The sequence below is a fragment of the Crassostrea angulata genome, chromosome 10 (genome assembly GCF_025612915.1).
Source record: "Crassostrea angulata isolate pt1a10 chromosome 10, ASM2561291v2, whole genome shotgun sequence".
NCBI lineage: Eukaryota > Metazoa > Mollusca > Bivalvia > Ostreida > Ostreidae > Magallana > Magallana angulata.
The window spans coordinates 14,685,602-14,707,103 of NC_069120.1; the positions used below are offsets into that span (position 1 = coordinate 14,685,602).

General features: G+C 34.1%; 1 protein-coding gene across 8 annotated transcripts in view; it reads left to right on the forward strand.

Moving 5' to 3' along the window:
- LOC128165422 (uncharacterized) overlaps nt 1-21,502 on the forward strand; it is a 30,974-nt gene that overhangs the window by 1,094 nt on the left and 8,378 nt on the right. For 2 of the 8 annotated variants that reach the window (XM_052829925.1, XM_052829922.1), the window contains 2 exons: nt 20,615-20,889; nt 20,997-21,068. In XM_052829925.1, coding sequence (XP_052685885.1) covers nt 20,632-20,889; nt 20,997-21,068 — 330 coding nt within the window. In that variant the 5' untranslated portion in view covers nt 20,615-20,631. The other 6 variants (XM_052829927.1, XM_052829923.1, XM_052829924.1 and 3 more) reach the window with 6 other exon arrangements.

The following is a 21,502-nucleotide window of genomic DNA, read 5'->3' on the forward strand; positions in this document are numbered from 1 at the left end:
ATCGCTATATAGTACACATTTTTATTTTAAGATTTGTATTGGAAAGGTTTGTACCATTTCAACTGAATAATTGATTATTTACTCCTTCAGTTCACCCTCAAACTATTTCACACATGCGGAAACACCACCATGTGTTGATTGAAGACTTTTTATACTGTATATGCAATTTTCCATGATGGCTTTAAAAAGATAGTGTTAGCCCCAAATTGACAACACCCATCACACATTAATTTCATGACCCTTACTGGTACCATAATGACTGATTGTACTGATGGAAGAGTGCTACTACTACTAGTAGTACAATGCAGATGCAATTATTTAAACAGTGAATTCCAGTTGAATTCCTTTTACGTCAAACTCTTAAGACTTTCTATGTACATTTGATTGGTGTTACAACCAAGACTTTTTAAGTCAGTTAGAATAGTACTAACCAGTACTGTGTATAACTGTATTATTGGCTTGACTAACATCTGAAACCCCGTGTCATCCACTTCTGATCTACACAGAAGTATAACTAGTTTATCGAATGTAACTAGATAAAGAGAAAGCAGAAATCATTTTTAACGGATTAGGTAAACATTTCCCTTATCGGGTTGTTAAATCAATGAGCTTCATTAAATGTAACAGTAGCTGTTATGTGCAGATTGGTTGCTTGAACCCGTGCTGTGAAGTTTGTCGACGGCTTACTAAAAATGTTGAAGGTACGTGTACATGTACGTCTTTAACAAACACGTGATAAATCTTCCAGTAAACTTTTCCATTTTTTGTAATATTTGTTAAACGTCAAGAAGATGAGATTTATGAGATCACGTGATTTGAAAAGTGTAGACGCCGCAAAGCGGACGGAGTTTGTTGTCTGAGAATCACCGCACGGAACAAATCAAAATTTCAAATTGTTTGAAAGTTTTCGACTTTTTCGATAGGATTTTGGAGAGAAAAAATTAATTATATCAGCATCCTTAGATATAGCAAACTTTCGGCTTCACATTCATTAAAGTGTATTTTCAGATTACTTAAATGTACATCATGTTCAAAGAGGTTATGAGCATGTGAAATTCGATGTGAACTATGTTTTCAACATGCCCAAAAGACTTGTTTTACACTCTGCCAAGCTTAGGTAACCCATAATTGTGTTATTTGATATAAAATGACACATTTCAACCGTTCAAGGAATGATGAATAATTGAAGAAATTTCTGAAATATTTTCGGAGTTATTTACTATAAACGATTTTTTAAGATAAAAAACCAACAAAAACCCAGGAAATCTAGTTTAATGTGACTGAGATATTTTATGTAACATGGATTTCATTGCCTTTTCAAGTCAATCATACGTGTCGGATTTGAGTGCCTAACTTAGCATAAAGCAAAAGTATGATTGTGTAAAGCAGTTGGACCTACAAATGTACCAGACCGCAAGTGCTGAGTAATATCAATCAGGCACGTAGCATCGTTTTTGAAAGGGGGGGGGGGGGGGGGGGCTGGCGTAGTATATGTAACTTCAATTTCAATCCTAATTTCCTTATTTTCATATCAATTTTTTCCATTCTTCAAAAAAAGTGTGGGGGGGGGGGGGGAAACTCCATGATAATTCAATTTTTTATATGTAGATTTTAAAAAATTAGTTGCTGCGAGAAAAAGTGGGGGGGGGGGGGGCAAGCCCCCCCCCCCCCTGCCCCCCCCCCCCTGATGCTACTTGCCTGTCAATAGCTAACCAACTATCGTGGTGATATATCAAACTGTAATATTGCATTTCTAAGCATGATAATATATTGGCTTTGTCTCGAAAACTTTTACCACCGCAAGGAACCGGAAGATATCAAACTTTTATTCCAATGGTCCTTTCCTAGGCTTAAATACACTTAAACAAAAAACTATAGCTACCACTGAGCATTAATAAAATGTTAAACAGACTTATTAAAATATTTTGATAAACACAAAGCCGTTTTTTTTTTATCTCTTCTTTACCTTTTAATAATGATCATTGAAATCAATAAATTGTGTGTCTGTGTTATATCTCATTTTGTTCCTTGTTGTTACCGGTGTTTTAATTATTTTCCTCTGAGACATCAATTTTGTTTTTAATCTTTTCAATTTTTGTACGCTATATAAGCGTTGTAGACATATGTGCCCTCCCCCTTTTTTAGTGTGTGATATCCAATATTATTGAAAGGTTTGACCACATATGCAAGCCAACTATATCAAATACATGTTGATATTTTAACAGTTTAAATTTTTTTCTTTTATTCATTCATTACAAAATGACGTGGCTACACGTAGATCTAATAACGATTAGACTTTTCTTTTTTAATAATTTTTGTCACCTACCTAACGTATAACAATGATTGGATCAATATGACAATAAATATAGCATGGAACTTGCATGTGTATTTACTGAGCAAAAAAAATCATCAAAACAAAACTAATCAGCCACCGTTAATAGCGAGCATAGTATCAGTATTAACGGTGACTCCCTACTGAGTACTTCCTACACGTTACATTCAGTACAGATGCTTGATCCACCTCTAAATGTAACGCGGGAATATTAAACGCGAGATCACTGTGACGTCATACTTAACGTTTTGCGCTCGACAGTTTTCGTAAATTGTCGGACAAATTCGGGGAAAGAAATGACGTCATAGGTACAGTTTTTTACGTAAGCATATGTGTTGTTTACTTTAATGTTTTTTATAAGGATTTTTTATTTAAGGAATGAATGTAATATTTTTTAGTTTTATACGATATAAAATGGTTTGGGGCAGTTTACGCTTTATAAACCGCGAAGCGGTTTATAAAAAAGCGTAAACTGCCCCAAACCATTTTATATCGTATAAAACTAAAAAATATTACATTCATTGCTTATAATTTAATTATTTTTGCTATTAATTGTAGATAAAAACGGTCATTTGACCATCAAATTGATATCAAATTGTACAAAATTCAAACGTTACGTCAGGCGGATTAATACATTTTTGACGTTAGTCTTACTATGACGTAGGCAACATTCTTTATACAATATAAAATAATTTTTTTAGCCAATCAGAAAACGCGTTACAACCAGAATTAAATTATTGTTAAATGAAAATGATGTATGCGATTTACAGGTAAGAATTTTCCTTAGAAACGCTTCCTGTTCAGCCATGTTGCTATGCACCGCAAAGGATCACTGGGATAGTAGAACGTTTTCACGTGGCCTCATAAAATTTTCTTTGAACAATGTGCAGATTTCAACTCGAATTTCCTCCGTTCGTACACGTTGTCTATGGAGCTCGCTACGCGAGCGGCGCTTCGCGACGCCTCGCTGCGCTCGCTATTATTACAATCGGGTTCGTTATCGGGTTCGTCTGTTGAGACGGTAAGAAATGATATTCTGCATAACAGTGCAATGTTTTCACAAATTTCTACAAACCGGTAGGGGACGTGTATTGCTTATGCAATACTCTCAGAATGCTTGTTTCATATTGATTATTTCGGATAGACTGGTAACAAGAGCATTCCAAACAAAATAATGGAAAATATTGCTTTTACCATCAATTGACAAAGTTATGTCAGAATGGAACAAAGATTATACAAAGCACTCGGTCTAGACATTAACAGTATTCGATTGCAAAATTAAAATCGCTATCTTTTCAATCTGTGTCAAACGGATTTCCATTGAATACCAATACAAACAGCCCTCGTTACCGCAATTTCTCATGAAGTTTCGACAGCTATACCGTTTATTCGACAACAAACAAAATAGTTTAATATGTTTTACGGTGCGACCGTTGGGGCGAGCGCAGCAGGTGATCAAAAATGATTTATGATAAATCAATAAAAATAAAAGTAGTGACGTAAAGTACACGTAAATGAAGAATGCAAAATAAAATAAATATACCAATTTTCCAGTAAATTTTTATTTTTCATAATTCATAAGATTTTTTATTTATTTATATACCAATCTGATTAAAATCAGATCTTAATAACGCTCCGAAATTCTGATAGTCGCTGAACAAAGTGTAGCGACATCACAATTTGTCGGAGCGGATCAAAAATCTGATTTTGATCAGATTGTTTACATACTGGTCGCACGCCAGTATAGAATTTATCTCAGATAAAATGTTGAATAATAAAGATTTTAACATAATGTTTTAACATAATATTTCCTCTTTTCTTGCAGCAGACATTTTTCTTAAACAAATAAAAATTGACTTATCACAGAATCCCCCCTCCCCCGTTTAAAAAGAAATCAAATTTACGTATAAAAAAATTTAGTGATCACATAAGGAAAATGGATCCCCCGGTAGCATGTAATACCGTAAATAGTAGTGAAAATAAAGACACTTTTGAGCAGCTAAAGAGCTAAATGCATACCACGCACTCCCCATTCCTCACCCCGATTAGATTTTTCCTGATTAAGAGAATTTTATTTTTCTTTTTGCTTGTGAAGATTTTTTGAATGATGTTGCCACGCCCCATTTAAAAAAACGTTCCTGGAAAATACCGTAAATACAGTGAAAAAAAATAAATGTGAGCATTCATCCAAATGAGAGCAAGTTACAGCTGTTTCCTATCTCTGAAGAAATGTCTCGATTCGTTAGCTCTGCAAGATTTTGAGAAGATTTTGGTATTTATATTTCAGCAGATTTACAATAACTACTTAGAGTTGTTTCCCCTTATTGTGACGTCAAAGTTCACGTCGGTCAAGTGTAGTCTGTCTCTTTGAAAACACACTAGAAAAAACTACGCGAAAAATATTGATTGTTTACTTAAAAAGCATGATGTTCTGGAAATTAGACAATTTATCTGTTTCTCAAAAGTTTTACTTTGATTCTCGCGAGATGGTATCCAGTCTAGTGAGATCGGCCGACATTGAGGAATTGCATTGTGGGTCGAAATTTACTGACTCCGAAAAATTCTGTCGGATCAATGTGCAAGAAATCCATTGTGACGTCACTCGAAAGGACGATAACTCCGTTAGTCTTAAAAGTAATGGAAATTGGCGTTGTGTTATTTACAATGCATGTACATAGTCTTTTATCTTGTTCTCGTGAGAGTGTGAAACGGGAAACCATAATTACAGGGAACTACTGGGACGATTAAAACAAGGCAATACTGGTCCGATTTACTGACGCCAAAAAAATCCGTTGAATGAATGTGCAAATAGTCCGAATTTTCTATTCACACACGCCTTGCCGGTAGAGTTCGCTTCGCGCCGGCGCTGCGCGCCGGTGAGCTGCGCTCGCTATTATACTTTCATGTTAAATACTGAAATCTGATTGGTTTAGCCGCAGTTAATAATCCGTTCTATTACCCTCAGCGTTAGCAACACACTTAGCAACGGGTGACACAACGAATTGTTACATGCGCGTAAATAATGCGTGTAAGGTTCGCCGTAGAATTTACGTCATTTCTATATAAAAGCAGTAAAAATTTCTCTAAAATTTAAACATTCAGTATAATAAAATAAATAGTGCCTGTTTGGGAGGATAACATTTGAAATTGACACCCCTCGTAAACTATTGTCAACCTCCGCTTCGCGTCAGTTGACAATGATTTTCTCGGGGTGTCAATTCAACTGTTACCCTCTCAAACAGGCACTATTTATATAATGCCAAGTAGGCGAACTACAAACTTAAGCAAAAAATAAAATGACCACCAACTTGGATGGATGCCAAATCACAAAACTACACGCATTAGGTTTATTTTAAACTTTACCATCAACACATTATGTTACCAGTGAAGACGATTGAAGAATATTATATTAATAACCACTACCCGACATAGGTAAATCCTTTTTCTTTTAATTCTCCATGTGTCTTTTTCATTTCAATTTGTTCAATAATTTTGATATCCATAGTTAATTTTCTCTTTGGGTCTTTTTTTTTCATTCACTAAGAAAAAAAATTGTAAGACTGGTTTTGAATTGAATTGACTGTAATGCTATTTAACGTCTACACTACATTGCAAAAGACATTAACGGATGATGATGATGCCGACAATTTGTCTAGTTTTCCATTATATATTCCCATTACCAATTTGTTTTCCCTTTTGTCATAGTCTAGCGTTAAAATGTACATATGATTAACAACATATAATTTGGTTTTCTTAAATTGATTTTGAATTAATTATTCCTCGGAGAAACGTGCTTTTTCTAGTTTAGAAAATCCTCAAAAGTGTTAAAAACACACTGGGACAAAGTTTAGGAGTTATTGTGCTTAATTAAACTAACTGGATGACATGTCTGACAAAAGCTCATAAAAACTTGTAGACACTTGACAGGGATATGGGGCTGCCCATTGTGCGAGGTCTTGGATATTGGTCCTTCCAGCTGTTGTTTTGGCAAACATAAACCAATCGTAAATTATTAAAACGAAATTTTAACATTTGGCCACGTAATCTGAACTCACATTTCACAGGTGTTAACGCTGCATTGTATGCCGGGTAGTCTATGTAGATAGATATGTAGATATAAGTACATGTATATTATACCAAATATGACAGACCAGGTGCAGATTCTAACGAGCATATTAATGACTTTTAGTTGTAACTTGACTTGTCTTTATCTCGATCCTGAAATGTCAACGTCTTGTCTTTTTTTATCAACTGTCTCTATCAAAATGTAAATGATCACTCTTGTTTTTTACTTTTAGATGAAGGCCAAATATTATATCGTTTCCACAATACATATTAATAACAAAAATAATGTTAAATACAGCACCCCAAACTGAGCATATTATATAGTTAATCTTGTAATAACAATAAATTTAAGCTTGACTTCAACCAGACCCGAAATATACTGCAAAATATCATAAAGCTTTGGATAAAACTATCATAGATTGAATCCATTGTAATTATGCAATGGCCATTTAATATAGAAAAAAATTCACATCCAAAACTTAAAAAATATTATCTTTATCATTTAATCGACTAATGCATGTGCTGAGTATTAATTTTTGAAGAACATTGATCCCACAGACCCCCATGTTATCGTGAAATTGGCATGTGGGGTATTGATGGCAGTGCTTGATGACCCTGACCACAATTTGAGAATGCAGCTAGCTATAGGAAATAAGAAGGCCAGATAGCCCCCCCCCCCCCCCCCCGTCCCTTCAACATATCTTGACGAAGCTTTAACGTGAATGTTCGTTATTTGGTATACAATCCATGAAATATCTTGCAAGGAATTACTTTGTATCTAAGGTGAGTAGCAAGTGTTACTCCGGTTTGTTACAGGGGTCGAGGTAAACTGTGTTACGGCGACCTCCTGTCATCCTGTGCGTTGATATTTCGAAACCCACATTTTTTAGGAGTTGATTTTAATCAACTTGCCTATGCAGTCACTCTGGCAAACCGAAAGTGAAACAGTGTTTGGACCTTAGCACAAATCATCACCGCTGACAAGTCTTTGTTCTTGAATATACTAGAAAAATTCGATGTAATGAATGCTGAAGCATTGTTTTTCAAGGAAACTTATCTATAAACACTTTGAAAATAGTAAGATTTTATATAATACGAACAATTTAGATATTTATGTAGCCTCATGTATTCTTACGCCAGAGTTTAGTATAGTCTCGTTCAACCAAAAGCTCGGCTGTTTCCGTAAATCTCCGACAAACAGAGAGGCTCTCTTGCTTGTCGGATTTTAACGGAGACAGCTGAGCGTCTGGTTGAACGAGACTGGAGTTCAATATCAATAGTGCTTGGATCCATACAATTTTTAGAATTGTTTCGATTACTAATACATAGTTTGAAATCTATCTTTGAATATTACTTAACATGATTCATATGGGGTTTCTCTAAATTCTTGTCTGAAAAGTCTAATTAAAATTCATATCATAAAAAAGTGTGTAATTTAAATACAGACTATACTCTGTCCCGAGTTTTTGCTTCCACCACTTTTTGCTTGATATTTCAATAATAGTAAATACCTTTGTGCTCAAACTACGTTCATCCACTAATATGAAAAATGTCCAGATTATCTGTTTTGAAACGCCCCCTCTACCGCTTCAGGTTTCAATAGTTTATACACATCCGAAAATTGAAAGTCTACGGAGATTTTTCATTGCATCAGCCATTAATAAGCCCGGGTGATAATGTTAAAAAATTGCGCGATGTATTCCGAGTGTATTCCGAACGGAGAAAAGATGTAAACATTTCCCATTACAAATCTCCGTAAGAAAATTGTTTTCGTTCCTGTGAAATTTTTTGAGTGAAAAGGGATAATTGTTCAATGAAGATATCTTAGATATATTCCCTTTCATCGATTTCATTTGTATTTCTTTCACAGGTATGTGTATTTTTATTAAAAATCATCAAAAATTGATGGAAGCAATAACTTGGGACAGACTATTGAAACTAATTGCCACGCAAAGTTGATTTTAAAATAAATGATTATCGATAAAATCAACTCCCGTCAGTACTTCAGTACTTTGATTTCTAATTACTACCTATTTGCTCCATTGAAGTATGGCAAATCAACCCCCTTCTTGCAACAGTTAGAAAATTTTGGCACATACTTGTAGACTGACAATCTGTCGAAAAGAAATAGTCCAGATCAGTAATATGTAAATTAATGTAGACGGTTAGACCTGGGAAAATGGCTTTGGTATTGCAGAAAAGATAACATGATAACATGAATTGGGATGATACAGTTATAATACCAAAGATTAAAAGCAGAATTAAATTACCCTTGCAATTTTTCTTCAAACATTGTATATCTTTATAGGATAAACATGTTAAACTTTAATAAATGGCCATCTTCATCAGATGAGGCTGATAACATTTTTCTCGCCCCAGTGTAAAATATTTAGTTTTCCGAAGTTCGTAGCTCATGACTATGCAGAATATTTATATGTTAATTTATTAAAGAGTAAACTTTGTCGGTCTCGGGTGTCGTCGGAGACGGGGTTTTTTTTGGTTGAAAATGACTTCATTATCAACCATTAGGCATCATGCTACTATGAACAACAGTTTATAATACACGCGCATCTGTCGTCTGGTACTTAACATGTATGTATATAGGATCTTAATCTGTTTTGACAGTTTTATCTCGCAACGTTTTGAAGAAAAAAATAGTTATTTTTAGTGTCAGTTTCAGATATATTTAATATGATTATGACTTCCGTGTAACAGAGAGAAGACTTGATTGCTGCTTGTTTGTTGGCACAACTATCAGTACTTATGCACGTAGTACATATAACTATACTTGTAGTGTAGAACAATCAGTACTTATCTCCGTGTGCGATCACTGTACCCTACAACTCCCTGCTCTACTTAGATGTATTTACGTCGTGTTGTTGTCGTCGTGAAGCAGCCATTCACAGGGCTCATTCATAAAGAGCTCATTCATAGCAACTCGCGATAAATGCAGGCAGACAAATTTAGATCGTGAATGCCAGTAAATTTGATAATATCAAAACACCTAAATGCGTAACTAAATGTTACAACCATCTAGACTTCCATGGGCGTGAAACAGACCGTCAAAAATAATGGAGAAGGAACTTTCCGAAATCTTAACGTACTGGACATTGCAATCTACGAATTATGTAACACTACCAACTAGGATACATAACAAGCATTATCATATTCCCCTTTATCAAATGAAATTAACATTGATGATTTGCATTACCCATCCAAGTCGTTTACTGCAAAGAGCAATCCCACCTGAAGACTTGCATATGTATTAACATGCTCCATGCATTCCATGCACTGACGCTTTGACAATATGTAACTGAATCAAACAAGTCCATAAACTATTTGATATTAGGAGAACGATGTCCTTGAAACACGCTAGTCTAACCAAAAGATTAGAAAATGGCAAGTAATCCGAGTTTCCGACAGGTTAAATCCCCCAAAAAACACCTGGAATCATATTTTTTTCTAGATCTTTGAGTGTTTTTTGTTAAATTGTAAATCTTTTTACTGTTTTGTAAATCTTTTAAAACTAGGTCATAATATTTTTGTATGGGCCTGTTGTTTTCCAATGTTGGTAGACTTTTTAGTACAAAGTTGATATCAATGAAAGATGTATTTATCCTATTTATTCTGAAAATAGGGATTTTTTCCAGTGCCTTGCGTCGATATTTCGAATATATATAGATGTGTTTAATTGCACCACGATTTTCTTTTTTCTATTTTAAAGTAGATATTTTTGTCATTTGTTTTTGTCCAATTGTCAAAAATAGAAACATGTGAGTAACAATCAAAACGCATTATAAGCGTTTAATAGAAATGTGTATCACGAATTGGAACTACACAGAAAATAGCGTAGTGTAAACTTTGTTTTGTTATTTTTTTTTTATTTTTTTTAGATTTTGTGTCATTTTACATTGTTTATGTCAATACTCAGATATTTTAAGAAGGAAGAGAAAACAATGGATTCACTCTATAACCGTTTTCTCAAAAATGTATTTAATGTTTTATTTTGTAACAAAAAACACCAGCTTTCAATCAACGTAAAAATCGAACGTAAAAGACCTTTAAGATTAAGATAGATACGTGCCATTTATTTTCAAAGATCCTTAGAAAATGTTGAATTGTAATTTCTTTAAGAATCATGCAAAACATGTACGAGGTTCTCTTCTTGAGAATAATAAATGCGGTTTCCTCAAAACTATATTGTTTCTGGTTATAGTTCCAATGAGATGTGTCTATCTGAATTAAGACTTCATGTTTATCAAGGGATACAAATGCGTGTTGTTATTTTAATTGATTTGTTTACATGTTTACATTGATGTTTACTTAAGATTGTTCCTGTTTCTCAAGGTCTCAATTTGATAAAAAAAAAATTTAGATGTCTGACTCAAAATGTTTTTATTTCACGTATTAGAACAAAATCTTAAACAAAAGGAAAGGTGATAAATTTTAACACGGTCTCTTTAAAAAATCAGTTTATCTAAAGTATTACTCAAGCAAAAGAAATCATAAAAATCCAAAGCTTACGTTTGGAAATGTCCTGATTCTGTATGAATGAAGTTATAAATCAGAAAAAGAAAGATAGGCGAATGATATTCATCAAGTGGGAAAGACCACGTTAAGTCCGTGCTGTTTTTTAACATCTATCGGAGGTGGCTAGCCTCCTGAAATTCAACAAGAAATTTTTTATTTACGACCCATAAAACGTCATTTGGCGAGGTATAAATTTGTAAAAATAAGAAAGCTCATATAAAGTGAAAGTAACTTAAGAAAACTATTCCTTGTATCGAATAACTTAGTTTACTGTACACCGTTGAATATAAAGAATAATCTTTAAACATATTGTATTTCATATTTAATATGCATTATGGGCATATATGCCCATATGTAAAATATGTCAGAGAGAGAGAGAGAGAGAGAGAGAGAGAGAGAGAGAGAGAGAGAGAGAGATATTATCATATGATAGTTATTATGATAGAAATGTGACTCTACAACATGGCTTGTCTGGGTTAACTTGAGTTCTTGTCAACCCCCTTGTTAGATTTGTGGACTTTGCAATACACACTGGTAGCACAGCCATCCCAGGATCTAGATAGAAACCATTTTGTTTCTAAGAAAATGAAGCATGTTTATGAATTTTAACTGTTTAGGGTGATTCTTTTTAAGATAAAAACCCTCTTGTAACCAGGTATCAAAGACATAGATAGCAAAGACAATATTCTAAAAAAAAACATAAATTTGTGTTTCATGCGTTGTTATTTTTAGCATAACCGACATGACATCAAAACCATGCCGTCCTTACACTTTAATTCACGAACACTTTTTAAATGGATGAAAGATGATACCTTTTACGACTTTATTCCTTTTCAGCTGTTTTAAGTTGGTGGGTTTTAAGAAAGGTGTCTCTTCACTGTTAATGCATACAGGATCATAATATTGTGAAAAAGCTACATTGAATGAATTATTACGGAAAAAAAAGTTCAATCTATTATGTCATTATAAAAGAATGTATAAGGTGTTCGACTAAATAGATACAATTTTGAATGAAATGTTAAACTAAGAATTTTGTATCTCTATTTTGAGAATGTTATTCAGAAAATGAATACATGGATTTTTGGGGAAATGGATTTTCTGTGCGTGGGAACAGAAGTAAATGTCAGTTTGGTTTTTGTATATATATATATGAACTTGTGCAATAGCTTGAATTGTTTATTGTATGGATGTTTTTGTATAATGTTGCAAATATATTTGAAATCAGGTAAGTTGCTAAATATCATTCGATACATTTAACTCGAATAACTAACGAAGCTAGGCATATAAACGTTTGACGGTTACTGGAGATGACAATAATAATTTTTTGCCATATATTGAATTATCTGCATGCAGAACACGATGCGAGTTATAAAGCATGTGTGTACGCCTTGCGTCTTTTTAATTAATATTAAACATTATTCCTGTGTATTTCAAAGGGTACATTGATCATTTTACCTAGTTGAGATCATTTGCGTTGGTCCACAATAATTTGATGAAGTTTGTGTTGCTTCTGTGTAAGTTCTAAAACGATTTTGATATCTTTCAGCAAATTTAATTCGAACAAAACACCGTTGCTGATCGGAGATAAATGTTGGTTTTAAATTATTTTTTTTTTATTTTGTTCTTTTACCCTATAACAGAATTCTTTAGAATGTTCAAAATATCATGATTTCTGAAAACGTTATTTTATAAAAACAAAATAGTGATAAACTGAAAAGAATCAACAGTGTCTTATTGTTGTATTTCATGTGTATAAAAATGGCATCGGGATATTGACAAACATACGTTTATGGCCGATTAACTGTTAAACAGAATGTTAAAGGATATCAATAACAGAAGTCAAATTGTTATATCTGGTTTATATTCAAATAAATAAATAACTTCTTCTTGATTCATTGAAAAGTTCAAGCACATTTATGCACGTTTTTGCCCTTCAGTAGGTTTATATAAGAGAAGATTGTTTACAGAAAACTTTTCTACATATCTTGTCTGAATCTGAAGAAAACATAACCAATGTTGCAAAATTACGAAAAATAAAAACAAATTACCTCAATTTTATAGAAGCCTGTCAATGGATGTATCGTAAAAGATTCAAACTCGATATTACTGTATAAAAAAAAAATTATCCAAAGTTTAGGATGACACTTAGAGAAGAGTTACTAGACTAAACATTGCTGAATGTCTCATGCCTCAGACTTTTACTCTAAAGAACTCTACTATATGTACACGTACGAAAATTCATCCAAACTGATTTGATAAAAAGAAAAGAGAAAGGGAAAAATGATGGTTTCAAGCTGCATGTATGGTAGAGGTTCTAAACAGTTCCCTTGCCAACTTTCTTTTGAACGGTGGCCGTGCTAGCAGATTCCTTTCGACAAGAAAAGTTATTGATCAATCTACTAGATAAAGCAACCTTTCCTCAGCCCTACGCTGAAGGAAACTGTCTCGTTGTAATTTGTCGACGCGTTTATAGATATGATTTTTTTTCAACTACACACGTAAATCAAGCAGTAGATGGTATGGAGCTTTAAAAAAAAAATCACTATGATATTTAATGATTTATAAAATGCAAGCGTTTGCAAAAACTTTGTGGAAGACACGAAAATTCTCAATTAAAGAATTCGGTTTTCCTACATATATAATATTTTTGCATCTCTGATATAAATCATGTAGGGAATCAGTTATACATAAAACAGTTGTTATGCGTTCTGAGGGTCCCCTGCACTAAAATACTGTCGGTGCTAGAAATTGCATAATTCAGACTGGGTTACAAATATGCAGCGCATTCAACCCATTGCGTAATATAAATTGCATTCCATGGACCAAAGAATGGATGCAGAATTTGGCTGGTGTTAATGAGGACAGGCATGCGCACTAATGATCACCAGTAGCCGAAACTGCCATTTCGAAATCATAACCTAAGAATTGAATCCTTAATTGAGTTGTGATGGCAAACAGAAGTATATGTTGCATTTTCAAAACAACCATTGATAACGTGTTGTTGACCAGCCTGTAATATTCGTGGAGGGAGGGGGTCTCTGTAAGCCTTGATTTGGTAACATTGCACCCAATCACGAACACATTGAAATTAATGATGTGAATGGTGGAAATAATGTAAATGCGAGCTATATTTTCAACAGCCTGACAATGAGGATAGAAATATTAATGTCGTGGTTTATCTGATCCCATTGCTACGAAGCAGTACACCCAGTGTCTGAAAAGGCTTTTATGTAAAAATGTGAAGAGAAAAAAAACATAAAGGAAACACCTGGTGAGGTAGAGAGCATGGGACGAGCTGCCCCGGTTTGAGTATTTTATTGATGAGACTTTTTAAATCGAGCAAATTAATATCGGTATACCGTTAAATCCGATCTATATCGAAGCTTTTGCCAAATTAACCTGCTGCATGATATATGCCCAATCCAATGGTTTCGTTGAATATCGAATCTGATAGGCATTGATATAAACGCATAATATACATAGACAAACATGTTCTATTAATGCATGTGTGTGAATCATTGCATTGTCAGTGCACACATACAGGACTTAGTAGGAAACCGAACATCAACGATTTGTTTGGTTTATGAGAGTACCCCTGGCTTTTAAATTGTAAAAAGCAAAAGTTTGCATGGTTTAATTCGACTTGGCTCAATTTTTAAATAGCTATTCTTTCAAGTTTTGATTTTGGGGGATAGTTTATTTTGCATTGGTGTACATATTCATTATATAGTGATATCAATGTGCTATTTTTATAATTCGTGGAATTGACAACGTATTCGCTGTCGGGTAAGTCCCTGCATAGCGATTGAGACACACTGTCAACAGGTAGGTCTAAAAATTTACCTCTACTAGCTTTAAATATTAACACTATAACTACTAATATTTCAATTTGACGTATTTACGATCTTTAGTTTTGAACATTTAATCTCATCGCGTAAGACTTTTGCAAAATTATGAGCATTAAATCAAGTTTCAGTTCTTTTGTTAAATCTGTTTACTGTGAAATCTCCTATTACCTACAATAAATGAATTGTTCACCATTGCATTGAGTATATATCTATTGACCATATTTTGTAGTGGTTGACTGTTCTCGGTTTAAACTGACTGAATATTTAAGGCACTTTTTCAACTATTGGTTTGTGTTTCTCGTTCAATACACAGACAAGTGAAGATAAAGATACCATGCCTTATCTTATCTAGTGAAATAACGATGTCAACATGTTCCTTTATTTTCATGTATCGTATCTGTAGGTGCATCTGCAATAAAATTATAATTTTGTGTGCAGTTTATTTTACTAGTATCGTGGTATCTAGCAATGCCAAAAAGTCACACGCGGTGTTATCGAAGATTGTCTCGTATCACTGCATATAACGTTATTCCAAACAAAAAGTTAAAGAGAAGTATCAATGATATGTAGAGTGAAAATTCACAAGCCACACCGGGTGTGATACAAATTACCTCAAATTAATAAAGAAAAGATCAATACCATGCAAATGGGAAGTGCAAATTCAGACTTTTCTTTATAAATGTTCTTGTAGATCATCCAATATGACCAAACTATTAAAGATCAGAGGAGTATATATTTTTTTAATCTAGGTTTTGTCAGGGAAAAGTGGATGGGGTTTTTGTGTTAAGTATTTCGAGGATTTGAGATAAATTTGGAAACGCAGAGGAATTACATGAATTGTGGTGTCTAATTTCCTTATTTTGGGTTTTTCTTTGTTTAATTCTAGCTTTGGAATATTCGTTTTCACGAAATTATATGTTTCCTTAGAATACTACCCTATGATAATAAGCTTTTTTTTTAAATCGTCAATGCTGTTTTGGCAAGTATAGTATTTTATTCATCTATATAAATCTCCACTTTAACTTGTGTGCACAAAAATGCTTTAGGAAGCAGGCTAAATTTTATTGCTTCCATTTTTCCTTAATTTTTATGTAAATGATAATTTCTGTATAAATTTAGATTTCGGAGAGCATAATAAGTGAGTGAATTGTCAAAATTCAGTACATTAAAGCATTTTCTTACATCAGTTCCTGTTGCAGGAAAGCGATTAACCAATAGACATACTTATTCCAATTACTAAGAAAACCACACATACTTCAAGAGTAGTGTCAGATACTTCCGCCACGCGTATCTAAATCCTCACTTAATTCGCATTTTCTCTTTCTTTCTCTCTTTCTTTCTCCATTTTCTCTCTCTCTCTCTCTCTCTCTCTCTCTCTCTCTCTCTCTCTCTCTCTCTCTCTCTGGAATAAAATTTTTGATATGAATTAAGTTAGAAACGAATAAGATATTTTTTTTATTCTCCATACAATTGATTAAATTATTATTCATTCTATCAAATGAATGTAAAAACACGAGCGTGACTTAAGTGCTACTTGAAATATTTTTAAAATGAGGAAAGAAATAAAGATCGAAACATTATTGCTTTGTAAATGTTTAAGATCATATAATTGCATTCTCTGAGGATGAAAAGGGATTGCAATTATTTATTTCTGTACTCGAAATTTAGTAAAATGAATATATATTGCATTTGAATGTTTTCAAACTTGACGAATTTGCAACTACATGTATATGCCTCTACATATACACAGAGGGAATGCTATACTAGTATTACCAGTAAGTCATGAAGCTAATAATACTAGCATGGTTTTCATTGAATGCTGTACATTCAAGCAGCCTCCTTTTCTCTCCTGTCCATCCGGAAAGGGGGTTCATTTAGAAGTTCAGTAGGACAGCTGTGTATTTGATTTTGTACTATGAAACACTTGCTGCTTATGCCTTTGATAAACATCGTCTGGAATTCTTTAACATGATGCTGGGAAATTCCCCTTTGGCAAACTGACACGTGATAAAATATCGCAGACATACGAGCCACCGGTTTCAGTTTTAGTTGATGTGTTTTTGCAAGTGGATTTATTTAGTGCCTTAAATTACAATACCACTGACAAAATGCGTCAAATGTAAGTACAGTGCTCTTTGTGCTATGACCAATTGCCGCCAACAAGGCTTCAAAATAGATGTCATGTTGATTTAGAATTCGATTAAGAGATAAAGTAGGAAAGATATAATGTTATAATCGGTATATTCTATACGCTTTACAATACCCCAAACAAGTGACCCCTTTGGAAAAGTGTGCATGCTTTCTGTGTGGGGGGCATTCGTGTTTATTTGAGGTTTATTTGTCTTCAGACGCTTTTTGATCAATATCGTTTCGTTCAAGGATATCTGAACAGTGTGCGCTCAAAAGTTATGAAAAGAGAGGGTAAAGAATTCGTTCACTGGATGTTTTGCGAGCTCTCAGATGGCACCATTGATAGGAAATTTAGTTTTAATGTGTTCCTCAAATTAGTGTTCTAAACCTTCTTCTTTTTGGTAAAAGATACTTCTACTTTTTTTTAGGCAACAAAGCAGCCCCGACTCTTTGGCATAGTCCGTCGTGTATACTTATAAATGTGAATATGTCGCATTTTTTTTTAATTTCAAAAATATATTATCGTCTTATCATAAGTATATGTACTTGTTGTTACTGGAGCTTGCTCAGACGAAACACAATATTTCTTTGATGAAGGGAATCCTTCAAAGAGTTATATTAATTGGGCATACATGTGATGAACCGCGTCAACCCAAGACGAATCTCTCGCAACTATTACATCAAACTGGTTGTGTAATTTCTCTTTCAAATTAAGAAAAAGGGAGGAAGATGCATGATAATCTTTACTGCATTAATTTAATTCTCCTCTTCAGAATAAATCTTAAAAAATTTAATTGATTTTGCCCTTTACCTTTATTTTTTTTTTTTTACAAAGAGATTGGTCGTGATGTGGTTTACACCAATGTACGGATCTAAAGGGGGTTGGGGTGTGTCTGTCCCCACCCCCTCGCCAGACAAGCATAATTATCTTTCGCCCCCCCCCCCCAAAAAAAAAAATCTGCATTGATATTTACGAACTATATTGATAGGAATTGTACATTTATAATACGCACATTGTCTCGTTACAATAATTTCACATTTTTGTGACAAGACCCTTACCCGACCTTCACCTAATAACATGTACTTATAACACCGTCTTGCACTTGAATGTAAAGATTTCTGTTAGATAGATCACTGTTGTTAAATTCTCTCGGAAATAAGAAGTTGAAACATTAAGTCTAGGCATATACCGGTACTAACTAGTGAGTTGGTAGATAAAGTTTGATAAAAATAGAATATTATATTCCCACATTTAAGCTTGTCGATGTATTTCGAAACGACCTCGTTGCATTGACCATTTAGTCATAGGAATATGCCACACAGGGGTTTCCCTCTTAACCTAAATTTAGCATTGGGTTTTTCAATCGTTTTTCGAGACAATATCCTTGAGAGATGTTTGCGTCTAAGGTATGTTTATTTTGTCCCCCTATGACTGTTTTATCTATTTTCTTGCTGAATAAACCATAATATTGAATAGATTTAGTGAAAATTATGTGAACTCGTTTGTATTGATATTCTGCTGATTAAAATCGGGTCCCTTTCTCTGTCGTTAGACGACATAGGGAGAATTTAATCTGCCTCTGCCGGGGAAGAGTTCTTAAGTTTGCACTTCTGATTTACAGGTAAATGCGCACGGTGTCTAGTAAATGTTGTTATGGGCGCTACATAATGTACTTCGATGATTTACAACGATAGGATAGTACATGTAGCTGGGCAGTCTAGCTGTTTCATGGGGGGGGGGGGGGGGGGTGTTATGTACTTGCAAGTGCTGGTGGGTATATAACGTCAAATCAAAACAAGTTGTAAATAACTCAGGATAACTCGGTTTAATTGAAATGATCCAGTTTTTTGCATAGCAATTCGAGAATTTTGAATGCAGTATTTGAATGTTGAATCAATAGTGTTCTATTACATAATTAATGTTTTTGAGCGTCAACAGCATGTAGATATTTCAATGCTTCTTATAGAGATTGTGTTTTTATAGCTGTTTATTTATGTACTTGCAAATAAATGTATACCCTTGCATTTTATGTGTATGATAACTTGGTATGTGTTATATCAAATGTACCTCCCATTGTAACTTACTATGCTTACTTAACAGTACAAAATTTAAATATTTCATCCATGAAGACCGCGGAAGATTGAAAATATACAACTCACGCCAATTTCACCTGTTACAGTCAAAACATTTGAAATGGGCGGGGATAAATTGACGCAGACGTCTGAGAAAACATTGGATTAAAACTGAAGTTATAGAATGAGTATTTCCAATCCGTCTCAGCATTTCTACCTTGCTATAGGGTTCACCGATAGGATTTCATCAATAAGTATAAAATCAGCAAAAATGAGACGATCCCAGTTCTGGGGAATTTCATACGCAAGGCAAAGCATTGTTTGATGACTTCAGAGATTCAGTCGTCACAAGTCTGAAGTCAATGCAAGTGGGCCATTGTTGAAACGGGGTTTATTCACACGGAATATTAATTCAAATTCCGATTTAATAAATTAAAATTATACCCCAAAACAACATTAAGTCATCGGACAATGCTTTGGCTTGCGTATAATCTCTCCCGGTGTGAATTCGTTCGCTACCTACAGAACTGGTCAAGGATTTTTCTATCGTCTACTTGCTATTCAGAAAGTAGACAATGGAGATCTTCAAATACTTCAAACGAGCAAATTAGAATTAGAACGATTTTAACAAGAGCTTGGACTTTGGGTAGTCGTGTCAAACAGCAATGTGACGTAGGCCTGTCTATTTCATTGCTGTCCACTCAGCCATTACTCTTTGAAATCAACAAGATTTTTCTGGCTTTTGAGCTAAGACTACGCAATTGGTGCATATTTCACTTGAAACCGCGTCATTTTAACTTGTCTTGACGCAGGAAATAGATAACTACGTCCAACCGAAAGTCCAAGGTCTTGTTAAAATGGTTCTACTCCTGCACTTCTCCACTCGACCAAACGAATGCACCTCCAAATAGTGATCTCATATTTGCTGATTATGTACTTATTGATAAAATAAAATATTTTTTCAATCGCTTTGCTCATGCTAAATGAAATGTTTTTCGATCGCTATATAGCAAGTTAGAAGTGAAAATACGCTTCCTATAAAGTTCTACAGTTTCAATCCAATGTTTTCTCAGACGTCCGCGTCAATTTGTCCCCGCCCATTTCAAATGTTTTGACTGTAACAGGTGAAATTGACGTAAGCTGTATATTTCCAATCTTGTCAGGTAATGTTCCGCGGTCTTATTTGTTAAAATCATGTTGTTTTATTGTTTTAATGCATATGCAGCGGCCCCGAGTGCCCTTGATTGGTGAATAAACATATAGATATAGAGTATAGGGTCAAATTAAATATAAATCCTTGTTTACAAACAGGGTCCTATAGTTCTCTCAAATGAGTTATTTTTAGTGAATCGGTATTTAAGACATTTCCATCCCTAACAAACCAAATTATAGGTTTAATTTGTGATCCCTTATACAATTCTTACAACTCTTGTGTTCAACTTGATTAAATAGGGTCTCAAAAAATGGACCTATTTGTAATGCATCGCATCATGTATTTACCCTTTTGAAAGTTGAACGTTTCTTAAGTCATTATAACAGTGGCATTGTGTGAGTAAATGTTTCACGGGTGAAAATATAGATCTATCTTCCATGCACAAAGGACAACATATTTCTAAGTAACCGATTTTCCTTCCAGAATGAGCAGAGTTTGTCATGAAGACATCCCTTCGAAGGTCCGTCTCCTGTAATTATCGTTACGACCCTGTTGCTGCGTCAGATACGGACGATTCTGTGATCGACGACAGACAAGAGCCTACCCCCCAAAAGAGACCTAGAACACAAAGAGCGGTGTCTGACCCCGGAGTCAACAACCCAGAGACTAACGACAGTCCCCCCACAACTCCAATGGCTGAAAATTACGAACTACAACCTAATGGCCAGGAAGACCCACAAGTACATATCCATACACATGTAGTTACTCAATGATGATTATGTTTATTAGGCTTTTATATTTGTTGGATTAATGTTAATTGATTAATCAATTAATTTTATTTACTCATTTATTTTTGTTCATCTAGACTGAGGCAGACATGCTAAATATCGGAAACTCAACAGATAACGACAACATCAGACACTCTGTTCCTCCCAATGTACGGTTAACTGAATATTTAAAAAAACACACACACACATGCACTCGCAAAGATGACTGAAAATAAATCGCACAGTTCTTTTACATGTATAAAAATGTTTATAAATGTATTAGTGATTCTTGTAGGTTAAAATAGTCAAGCGATCTCAATTAAAGACCTGTACGACGTTTTAAATGCACATGACAACAGTACTATTTGTTATATCAATGGAGAGGAACTAGTAAAATGATAAATATAAAAAAAATAATCAAAACAAAGCTTGAAATATTTTGGAATGCAAAATCCTCGCAGACTTTATTTTTAGCTGTGATGATATTAGACAAGCTAGAGGGGTGTTTCAAACGGGAAACTTTGAAAATTTTGCATAGTATTGAATAAACATAGATTGAACCTCGAATAGTTATGAATATCGAATAATTTTCTAAAACTGTGCT